The 12,247-nt window shown below is 42.5% G+C and overlaps 1 protein-coding gene and 1 long non-coding RNA gene across 3 annotated transcripts in view; one reads left to right on the forward strand and one right to left on the reverse strand.

Annotated features, from left to right (window-relative positions):
• The window catches only part of LOC310755722, a 481,307-nt gene that overhangs the window by 95,500 nt on the left and 373,560 nt on the right, over positions 1 to 12,247 (forward strand). The gene's annotated exons all lie outside the window — the stretch shown is intronic.
• Positions 1,883 to 8,330, reverse strand: RPL38 (ribosomal protein L38). 2 transcript variants are annotated; one of them, XM_083599063.1, is made up of 5 exons: positions 8,224 to 8,330; positions 7,993 to 8,020; positions 6,789 to 6,849; positions 3,024 to 3,146; positions 1,883 to 1,961 (listed from the first exon to the last, which is right to left on the reverse strand). In XM_083599063.1, the coding sequence occupies exons 2-5, from the start codon at positions 7,993 to 7,995 to the stop codon at positions 1,936 to 1,938; spliced, it is 213 nt and encodes a 70-aa protein (XP_083455189.1). In that variant the 5' UTR covers positions 7,996 to 8,020; positions 8,224 to 8,330; the 3' UTR covers positions 1,883 to 1,935. The 2 variants fall into 2 exon arrangements, with proteins under 2 accessions (XP_083455189.1, XP_083455190.1); XM_083599064.1 differs by having other exon boundaries at positions 8,168 to 8,280.

The following is a 12,247-nucleotide window of genomic DNA, read 5'->3' on the forward strand; positions in this document are numbered from 1 at the left end:
TCCTTTTTGCCTTCTAGAGATTTTACCTTGCTGGAGCGAGTCCTTAAACTGTGCTGAGGCATCTTGCTTGCATGGATGAAGCATGGTGTAGTCTGGCCAAAGTGTTTTGCTCCTGGCATGCAGCCCCCTCCCCATTACCCATGAGGAAATGTATGTCCTGGAGTGAATAGGGTTCCCCACTAGCAATGACTCAGAACACACACCTGGTGAACAGAGATCTAGCATCAAATTGCAGATCAGAGTTGCTGGAAATGCATTTTTTTCATATGCTCTGGAGCACCAATGTCCTTATCCATTAACAACTTCTAGGGTTAACTAGGTCTTTCAAAATGAGCTCAGTCAGTCTTGGATAAATTCCATCTTAAAACAGGTCTGTTCTGTTCCTCATCTGCAGATGAGACAGAAACCAAAACTCTACTGCAAGTTATATTTGGCACTATGCAACATCTGTGTTTTGACCTAGAAGCCCTTAAACGGCTCAGAACTGACAAGGACTGCCTTTCCGCATATGAAGCAGCCCAGGAACTGAGGTCATCCTCCGAGGCCCTTCTTGTACCTCCTCTATGAGAGGTTGGGAGGGTGGCAACCTGAGATGGGGCCTTTTCTGCAGTGGCTCCCGTTTTGTGGAATGCTCTCTCCAGGGTTCCACTGGAGCCTTCGTTATATATTTTTAGGCAAAAACATTTCTTTTCAAACAGGCCTTTAGCTAATTGACATCTGATGCCATTGCTAAATTTGGTTGTGGTTGTTCTTATTTTTACTAAGTATGTTGTGGTTTTCCCATTTTAGTTTTATGTTGTGCACCTCCCTGATATTTACAGATGAGGGGAGGTATACAAACCAACCAGTCACCGTTAGCCCTCTGGATGTCATGCAATCTTCCCCATGCTATGTCCTTCCTTTTTGCCTGGATGGAGAATAGAAAGGAGCGTACAAGTGTGTGCAGAAACTAGGCTACTGTACAGAAGTAAAAATTACTTGTTGCTCTGCTACTTTTGTCTGTTCCCAGGTGCAATGGATATGGGGCCCGAAAGGGGCTTGCAAGAGGAACTGGAGCCAATGAAATTAGCGTTTAGAACTCTTAAAAAAACAAAAACCAGCCACATCAACCTTAGTGTGGTCTTAGTAACACTTTATACTTTCTGGCCATTTAGAATGAGCCATGCTAGAGTTTAATGTTTTCCTCCCTGGTAGATCGCAAGTCTCTTTAGATAGCAGACGCCACTGAAATAGAGTGTGATATCAGAATCAGTATGTGATGCCAAGGATCACATGCTACTTATTCCAGCAGAATCTACATAGGATGCCTCTACTCCATATGCTTGATAAAACATGTCTACCGCATTAGTGTGTTTCTTCAACTCTGTCGCTGTAATGAGAGCAGCAGGGTCAGATTGTACATGGAACAATCCCAATTAACCCAACTCCCAAGTTAGAAATGAACATTCTCTCTTCCTCCATTAAGCCCATGGATTTCACACTGGAGATTCTGCAAATGTCCTGGGGGCTGTTTTGTGAAACATATTGAACTTGGGTGCTAGTTCTTGTGTTTTTCTGCAGATCTTTTAACTCTGGAATTTTAAAGAGCAATGTATCAAGTTTATCAGCTTGTTAAATCTTCAAACTGTTGGCCATATATTCTACTGGTATCCAGAATAGCTATTAGCGATTACTGAAAGCACCCCATTATTTTTTTGGATTCAGTTTGAGATTGATGAAGAGGGAACAGCAAGCTGACTGAAGATCACAACACCTCCTCTCTCGAGAAGAGCACACAGTCCCTGCAGAAGACAGGTAGCTGCTCCCCTCTAAGGAACAATGCTGCTTAAACAGTAGTCTGCCCATGATTCCCTTTGGAAAAAAGAGGACACCAAGAAGAAAGAACAGTTCAGTCCTTTATTACAATCCACGGCCAAGATTTCAAGCATGACTGGTTCATTTCAGCTCTTTCACAGCCAAACCTAAAGAGAAGGGAGAAAAAGAGGCTGAGAAACTGAAGAGACAGATTCTGATCTCATTACTTCTGCTCATCAGGCTGGCAAACCCTCAGAGGTTTTCATCTATATCCCAGATACAAGCTGCCGAAGCTTATTAGCAGGTCTGAGCGTGCAAAGAAGCATGACTTTCAGGCTTGTGAACCAGGTGACCTGAACACTCACAGGGCTTTTCATACGTGAACTGCTACTGTGGCTTAGTATGAAATGTCACTGAATATCCAAAGTGTCTTTACTCTGTCCAGTAGTTTTCCTTGTAAGCCAGTGACATTTAGACAAGTCTTTAAAAGCCAACCTTATTAGGCCAACACTTCCTGCTGAATGCACGACTGAGGGAATGGTGTTCCCTTTTCCGTACTTTGAATTCCTGCCCCCAATTGATGCAACTCTTGAATCCGTGTCTATCAAACACTTCAAACTACAGCTTGTTTTTACATGTACAAGAATGCGGCACAAAGAAAAGTGTGGATTTGTTAACCAAAAAGCGTAGCTATTCAGGGCACAACTGAAACAGAGTTAGTAATGACTCAACCCTCCTCTCACACCAGGCTAGGGGGAAAGGGGTTTGAATGTGTTACTTTAGCTAGCTGTACCAGAATTTTCCAAATGGGTGCAAGTGCCACCACTGGGTTCCACATTGGCGGTACCCATAACACTCCAAAACAGGGGTCTTGAGACAGGGAGGGGCTGAGCTGGACCAGGCCCCATGCTGCGCTTTGAAGTTCTGACAATTGGGACTTCAAAGCACAGCATCACCTGACATCATAGTGACTAACAGGTGGGCAGCCCTACTCTGTTAGATTTGCCCCATCAGGGTTGGAGATCTCTATCTTGCTGGTCAGAAAAGGTTCCTGACCCCTGCTTTACAGGATGCCATCACATACATGGTTGCTTTCAAGGGGGATCTTCTTATATAATACACATGAGAATACCCACCACCTTCTCTTACTATCAAGAAGCACCAGATGCTACTCTGCCACCACCCAAGTCTTCTCCCATGACTAACAATCTCCTGCATGGTTCAATTACCTGGTGGAAGAGACTGCTTCAGTTTTTCAGCCTTTTCCTTGTCTGTGATGACCAGCGTATACAGATACCGGCTGCAACGGACCTTGAACTTCACGTTATCTTTGTTCTTCTTGATCTTGACGGCTACAATGTAATATCACTGAAGTTAGCAACATACCCTTAATATATTAAGCAATAGGTTAGCCAGAATCGGAGCCTAGTACGATACACTCTCCTTTAAAGACAAACAATTTGATTAAATCCTGCTTTATCCTATAATGAGTACAAGCAAATGACATCTGTACTTCAGTGCCGTTTTGCCATTTATTTTGTTCCTATGCATGTAGTCTCCTGCCACGACAATGCCCCTCACTATATTAATATTGAAACAAACTTGTATCAGGGAAAAGCTTTTCTAAAAAGACACGTACATTAAAAAAAATACACAAAAGCTAACCAAATTCCAGACTGGTGCTATTATTTGATCCATTACGTTTGACTTAATGATAATAATTATTAATGTTTACAGACTTATGCAGCTTTGCTTTGTTATTTCTGTTCTCCAAATCTATTACAAAGAAGTAGGTAGCAAGATCAGTGTGAGTAATTGTATAAAGGTGCTTGGATTCTGGCGAGTTGGACATAATGTGAATTTAAGTTTCTTTCTAGAAATGATCTTCATGGAACATTTATAATCAGATTTTGGTGTCCTGAGTGGCTCTTTGGGTACATAATGTTGTATGGGTTTGAATGCATCACTTCAAAAGATACTAACCAAAACTATATTGCAAATTGGCTAGGGTGTCAAGTTTCATTAAACTTCCAAAAGCACAAACTGCTTATAATTTTCACATATCTTTCACAAGCAATGATATCTTTCTACCTGACTCTTATGCACTCTGACACCAGAGGGGTTATTTTCAATTCCATGCCGTATATAAAGCGCACCGGAACAGTGAAAAATCCAATTTACATTAATTTCAGAAGTGTGAAAACTGAAGCACATTCCTAGTTAATTAGGCACTTGTACAACCTTCTTGCTTTGCTCGCAATTCAAGTAATTGTAAGTGCTGCTTTTAAAACCAGAGGTTACACACACTTTAGAAAATTATGCTGTTCTTTAAGCTTGATATGAAAGTCTTTTTGATGCTATTTAGCAAAGAACTACTAAGCATTAGCTTAACAGAATACAAAGCAATGTGCTATGCCATCAGAATGGAACACATTTGCATACATTACTCCTGGTTTTTTTAACGCAAGATGAACAGTTAAAAACTCAATTCTGTGCAAACTATATATATTATCAGGCCACATGATTTCAGAGCCAGCATTAGGAGAAATACAGAGAATCCATAATAGCTACAATAATTTAGAACTTCAATTATCTACTACTGGGGAAAACTTCACAGGTTAAAGGCTCTAGTTTGGATAAACTAGCTAGCATAACAATAGAAGTGTCTGCTGAATCAGGCGAGTAGCCCATCTACTCCAGCATCCTGTTCTTACAATGCCAACCAGATGCCTATGGGAGGCCCTCAAGAAGAACCTGGGCACAATAGCATTTCCCTACTTGTGATTATGAGCAACTGGTATTCAGAGGCATACTGCCTCCAACAGGGGAGAAAGACTACAACAATCATGGCTAGTCGCCACTGATAAACCTCCACAAATTTGTCCAATTTCTTTTGAGGCCATCAAAGTTGGTGGCCATCACTATCAAATTCCATAGTCTAACTATGCTCTGTGTGAAGAAGTATTTTTGTTTGCCTGTCCTGAATCTTCAAGAAGAAGAAGAAGAAGAGTTTGGATTTGATATCCCGCCTTTCACTCCCTTTAAGGAGTCTCAAAGCGGCTAACATTCTCCTTTCCCTTCCTCCCCCACAACAAACACTCTGTGAGGTGAGTGGGGCTGAGAGACTTCAAGGAAGTGTGACTGGCCCAAGGTCACCCAGCAGCTGCATGTGGAGGAGTGGAGACACGAACCCGGTTCCCCAGATTACGAGTCCACCGCTCTTAACCACTACACCACACGTTCAGCCTTGTTGGATGTTATGGTATTATTAGAGAAGGAGAAAAACTTTTTCTCTATGTGCATTAACAACTTGGAATTTAACTTCCCTTGCTTCAGTTAGTCATGTAGCAGTTAATCCAGACTGTAATCATTCATGGATATGAATGGGTAAAATAAAAACAATTTATATTGTAAGCTCTTTGTAAGAGCTCGTTTTACGAAACTCAAAATATTGCTAGTTTAAAGACAGTTCAACTACCACTGGCTTCACCACAAACATCACTGGGATTTTTTAAAATGCAAAAATGTTATTAATTATGATGTTATAGAAACGTTTGTTGTTTAAAAACACCTTGGTTTTTCTTCTTCAAAAGAACTGTGCACCTTGAATCCACCATGCCCCAAATCCTGCTAACACCTCCAAGTCTGGGGGGTTAGGGGAGCCATGTCAAAACAATTTGCTTTTATGGAACAGATACGCCCTCATTCATATCACCAATCATTTTACATTTTAAAAAGTTCAAAGTTATGCTCTATTTTAGGTACTGAATTAGAACTTGAATTACTCTATTCAGAAAGCGCATTGAATTGAATTATTCACGACATGACATTAGTTTACAATAGATTAAAATGTTTGACTTGGTGCAGATTTACACATAGTAATATTACGAGTCTGTCTGGTACAGTGGTACCTCAGGTTAAGAACTTAATTCGTTCTGGAGGTCTGTTCTCAACCTGAAACTGTTCTTAACCTGAAGTACCACTTTAGCTAATGGGGCCTCCTGCTGCTGCTGCACCGCCGCCACACGATTTCTGCTCTTATCCTGAAGCAAAGTTCTTAACTCAAGGTACTACTTCTGGGTTAGCGGAGTCTGTAACCTGAAGTGTCTGTAACCCGAGGTACCACTGTATTTCGGTTTCGCAGTGCAGCTTAATGGAAGAGGGCAAGTTGCAAATGCACCAGTGAGAGCACCAGACTTGGTTCACTGGTGTGTTTGTACCATGCAGATATCACCTCTTCTGGCAAGCTGTAGTGCAGCTGGTAAGCCAACCTGCTACTGGAAAGCTCCCTATGTTCTTCTCTCTTTGTATATGTGGTACACCCATACTGGGAAATTCTAGGTATATTAGCTGCAGGGTTTAGATGACCCTTGCATTTTAAAGTCCTTATCTAGTAATGGATATGAGTGAGCAGGATGGTGGACTTGGAGCAGTCTTGTGGAATGCTTTCCCCAGGGAAGTTCGCCTGGTGCCTTCATTATACACCTTTAGGCACCAGGCAAAAATACTCCTCTTTAACCAGGCCTTTGGTTGATATATAGGTCAGTATGCTATTATTATTATTATTATTATTATTACTATTATTATTAAGTATTGCAACCCTCCACTATGCTTGGCATAAAAACCAAACAGCTGCCAGTGGAGAGAACCTTCCTTCTCCATGCCCAACACAGAAAGGGGTGGGAGACTCCCTTTTCTACTAGCCCAACAAGATAGCACTATTTCTTGCAGGCTAGTAACTTTAATCTTTAATCCTCTGTACCATTTCCAAGTCTTGGGCAAGAACAGTATCTTTGCCCAAGACTTGGGAATGGTAGGAAGTAAAGGGCAGAATGCGCAGTGCTGCCACTTCATAATAAATAATGCAACTCCAAGTAATTTGTGCTACATTTTTAGCACCAGCCAAAATAAAGAAGGTATCTAAGACAGAAAAACACTCCAGGAAAAGATCAAGAAACAGGGACAAAACAGTTAAGTCATAAACAGCTACTTACATTTTGCATCCTTCCTTCTGGCTGTCAATAGAAAATCTTTGATCTCTTCGATTTTGCGAGGCTGTAATTAAGTAAATACAAGCTTGATGCCTTGCACAAATATATGGTATCTTAAATTCTTAGTCTGCAGCCTAGACTCCTTTCCTTTTCCTTTGGCACTTAAACCCATCTCAAACAAATACCAACAGATAGCTTGTAAGCATGCAGAATTTGAGGAACTGCAAACACAAATTGTTTTCTTTTCATGAGCCTTCCCGATTTCAAGCCTGCAGAAGAACTGGGGAGGAGTAAGGCTCCCTAAAGAGACATATTCAGAGACCTGCTGATGGGCACCCGGCTGGCCACTGCTAGGAATAAGAAGCTGGGCTAGAGGCACTCTTGGTTTCATTCAAAAGGGCTCCAAAGCCCTTTGAAGAGGACACTATCTAAAGGCCAGGCTCTATGTTTAGGGAATGGAAGTGAGAGCTGGACCATAAAGAAGGCTGATCACCGAAGAATTGATGCTTTTGAATTATGGTGCTGGAGGAGACTCTTGAGAGTCCCATGGACTGCAAGAAGATCAAACCTATCAATTCTGAAGGAAATCAGCCCTTAGTGCTCACTGGAAGGACAGATTCTGAAGCTGAGGCTCCAATACTTTGGCCACCTCATGAGAAGACCCTGATGCTGGGAAAGATGGAGGGCACAAGGAGAAGCGGATGACAGAGGATGAGATGGTTGGACAGTGTTCTCGGAGCTACCAGCATGAGTTTGACCAAACTGCGGGAGGCAGTGGAAGACAGGAGTGCCTGGCGTGCTCTGGTCCATGGGGTCACAAAGAGTCGGACACGACTAAACAACAATGTTTAGGGAAGTTTTTAATGACTGATGTTTTAATGTATTTTTAATATTATGTTGGAAGCCGCCCAGAGCAGCCAGATGGGCTTGGTATAAATAACAAATTACTGTATTAATTACTATTATTCAAAAAGGGCAACAGCAAACCTGTCCAGGTACCGGGACATGCACACTGTGTCCCCTCTTCCGTATTAATGATAGTCATGCTTGCTGCAAAACACACGTGTCCCCCCAACCCTATTAAACAGAGACGTCTCTCTCCAACCGGCTGCCTTCCCCTTAACTCGCGATACCTCCAAGACCTCCGCCCTAATCGTGACGGAAATAGATCCGGGGGTGCGGGGGACGCTTCTCCCGCTTCACTCACCATGGCGACGGCTTCTGGCGACAGTTACCTGCAAGAGAGAAATCAAAATGGCAGAAGCGGCTACTCGGACGCTGCGCGCTAAACAGTCTTGGCCGCCGGATCTCTGCTAAGCCCTCCCCCAATTCCCCCGCCGCCAGGCCCTCAAGACCCCCGCGCCCCATCATCACCCTCTTACCGGCTCCCCAAATCTAGCTTTACCGCGGATGGCGCCGGATCTCAAACGCCTCTTACCGAGATGCTGAACTTCTCGGCTGCAGCACCCGAGAGAGAAAAGAGCAAGCACTTCCGCATCCGGGTAATTGAACCCGGCTTACGTGAGGTGGGTGGGCTGGGCTACGGAAACAGAATAGGGTCAGAATTGTTAAAGGAGGGCAAAGCTGGCTCAGACCGCGCTGGTTTTTTTTTAAAGAATGGGAGTCCTGGGGATTCCAATGGCAACAGCAAACCACGGTTCTTTGGCTCGATGGGGTGTTTGGTTATGTCCGCTGGTGGAGGAGCAGGGACGAAGCCCTGCCGCTTATTCCACAGCAGCAAGGACGCTCTTGGGGCGCTCTTTGCCAGCACTCTGCATCCCAAGCAATTGGCTTTTCTCCACCCAATTAGCCGAGCAGAGGGGGAGGCATCCAAAGTGAGCCCCCATCAGCTCCAGCTTTTTGGAGTCTAGCAACATCTGGAGGGCCAGAGGTTCCCCACCCCTGACCTGCATGGTTGAGGTGATGCTGGAACCAGGAACTTGCCAGTTCACATTTTTAGGCTATGCACACACACCTGTTTGCTCAACCTCCAGGGAAGCAGTGTGTACACGACATTAGCCACAATCCACACCTATCCTGTTGTTTCTTCTTGTTCCTTGTCAAATACTTTGTGTTTTTATTGTATTTTACCTTCAAGTCCGCTTTTGGTCCAAATTGAGAGAAAAAACAACCTAGATGTATTTTAAGCCGGTAATGTGTACATAGCTTTAACAAACACATCATGCCAGCTTTGCCTTAAATAGGTCCTGATATGGCTCTAATCATTGGGAAAACTTATTTAGGGCAATATACATGGTCTGTCCTCCTCTCTCCCTTCAATACTCGTAAACCTGTAAAACAGGTTGTGCTGAAAGAAAGAACCAAAGCCAAAACAATCATCCAGGGAGGATTTGAACCCATGGCCCATCACACTAGCCGCTACAACACCTTCGCTCTCAACACTAGCTGTGTTTTGAGTGACCCATAATGGGGACACCTCAAAAAGTTGAATCCAGACAGTACAGCAGGGACCCAGATGGAGATTGTGGTGGTGATGGGGCATTCATCCTTTATTAGCTATGCACACAGAAGCCTTGCATTCATCCATTATTAGCTATGCACACAGAAGCCTTGCATTCATTCATTATTAGCTCCTGTACATAGATTTGCCTTGTCAGATTGGGCCGTCTGCATTCACAGTTGTGCTTCAGTGTCCAGTCTTCATTTATGCAGCAGAGCAGGAAGAGGAGTGCAACTAATGTGTAGCCCTATTCCATTTTAGATATGTATGTAATAACACTAGCAAGGCACAAGAGGGCAGTTTGATTACAATTTTTAAATAAACTGGGAAAATTAAAAGGCAAACAAACACACCCAGCAGTGAAAGTAATCATACCTGTAGAGTAGTTCACCCCGTCTGCACAGAAAACGGTTCATTCTGTTAGTTGCCTATTAGGAACATAAGAAGTTACCTTGTCAGATGCTTAGTCACCCACCTCAGTTTTGTAAACACTGGTAGGGCAGTGTCTCTCTGTCAGGAATCTCTGGCATCTCTCTACTTGGAGAGGCCAGGGATTTAACGTGTGATTTTTTTGCATGCAGAGCACAGCTATGCCCCCCTCTCTCTGTCACTAGGCATCAGGAACATTCTGTGTCCACAAATGGACTGGGGAATAGCTGGCGTTTTATGGAATGAAAGCCGCAAACCTATTATGCAGGAGTAAGCCTCATTGAACTTTGATCTAGTGCACTGTAAAATCATTTGCAAAAGGCACTTAGAAACATATGCTACATATACATGACAGCTTACTCTGGCTCCTGTGCACTCCCACCACTGGTGTTTGAAGCCAGGCACGTGTGACATTATGGGACGTGGGTGGCGCTGTGGGTTAAACCACAGAGCCTAGGACTTGTCAGTCAGAAGGTCGGCGGTTTGAATCCCCGCGACAGGGTGAACTCCCGTTGCTCGGTCCCTGCTCCTGCCAACCTAGCAGTTTGAAAAGATGTCAAAGTGCAAGTCGATAAATAGGTACCGCTCCGGCGGGAAGGTAAATGGCGTTTCCGTGCACTGCTCTGGTTCATGCTGGCCACAAGCTGTATGCCGACTCCCTCGGCAAATAAAGCGAGATGAGCGCTGCAACCCCAGAGTCGGTCAAGACTGGACCTAATGGCCAGGGGTCCCTTTACCTTTACCTTTACATGTGACCTTAGTCACCATCTGTAGACACACCGTAGCTTCTTGAGAAATATTCCTTTTTTTTTTTAAAATAATATTTATTGAGTTTTTTCATAATTTCTCCAATCATACAATTTTAAGCATCACTTATTTTGACTTATTCGACCTCCCTCAACTCCTCTGATAATCATCCATACTTAATTTCTTATCAACACATTCCTTAATTATAGTATTACCATTTTAATACATCTTCCCGTCCTCTTTTACCTTTTTTGCAATATTCCTTATTTTTTTCACAAAGCTTCTTTGAAACACACTAGCGTTGTATTTTCCTCACATACAGTTTTCAAATAATCTCTAAATTTCCCCCAGTCCTCTAGGAACTCATAGTCTCTCTGAAGTCTAATTTTCCCAGTTAATTTATCGAGTTCTGCGAAGTTTGTCAGTTTTTCTCTCCATTCTTCAATATTTGGAAGTTCTTTCTGCTTCCATCTTTGAGCTAGCAATATTCTCGCAGCTGTTATTGCGTATTGGAAGATTTTGCGATCCCTCCTCTTTATATCATTTCTAGTTATTCCCAGCAGGAAGGTCTCTGGTTTCTTCACAAAGCTATATTTCAGCATTTTCTTTAACTCATTATAAACCAGTTCCCAGAATCCCTTCACTTTTTTGCACTCCCACCACATATGTATGAATGTACCCTCCTTCTCCCCGCATTTCCAACATTTATTACAGATTTTATACATTTTTGCTAATTTAGCAGGGGTCATATACCATCTGTATACCATCTTCATTGTGTTTTCCTTCAACGTAGTGCATGCTGTAAACTTCAAGTTTTCATTCCATATTTTTTGCCAATCTTCCAAATCTATACTGTACCCTAAATCCCTGGCCCAATGGATCATTACTGCTTTGACTTCCTCATCCAACGTATACCATTCCAATAGAATTTTATACATTTTTGAGATTATCTTACAATCATTGTTAACTATTTCTATTTGGAATTTCGAATCCTTTTCCTTATACCCTCTCTCTTTCATATCCTTTTTGAACATATTACTTATCTGATAGTAGTGCAGCCAATCAGATACATGCTCTTTTATTTGCTCATATGGTTTTAGTCTCCATTTCCCGTCTTCCTTTACCACCAGATCTCCATAAGTAATCCAGTTACTTCTCATATTAATTTTTCTAACTCCCATAATCTCTAGTGGAGATAGCCAATGTGGAACTCCCATTTCCAATATGTTCTTATATCTGTCCCACACTTCCAACAACGATTTCCGGAAGATGTGGTTTTCGAAAGATTTATAACCCAATTTCTTCTCTTGCCATAAATGCGCGTGCCATCCAAATCTTGCATCAAAGCCCTCTAGATCCAGTAGCTTGGTATTTTTAAGTTTTATCCATTCTTTTATCCAGCAAAGACATGATGCCTCATAGTATAGTTTTAAATCTGGCAGGGCAAAGCCTCCTCTTTCCTTTGCGTCTGTTAATAATTTATATTTAATTCTCGGCTTTTTGCCCTGCCAGATGTATCTTGAGATCGTTCTTTGCCATTCCTCAAATATCTTTACTCCTTTTAATATTGGAATCATTTGGAATAAGAATAGCATCCTTGGGAGCACGTTCATCTTCACCATTGAGATTCTACCCCAGAAAGATAGTTTTAACCTTCCCCATCCCTCCAGATCTTTCTTAATTCGGTTCCAAACCGGGACATAATTATTTTGGAACAGGTCGATATTTTTTGGAGTCAACCATATTCCCAAATATTTAACCTTTTTAACAGCTTCAATACCTATTTGTTGCTGCAGCACTTCAGTCATTGTTTGGTCCATATTTT

Source organism: Podarcis filfolensis (genome assembly GCF_964270895.1).
Source record: "Podarcis filfolensis genome assembly, chromosome: 2".
Lineage (NCBI taxonomy): Eukaryota > Metazoa > Chordata > Lepidosauria > Squamata > Lacertidae > Podarcis > Podarcis filfolensis.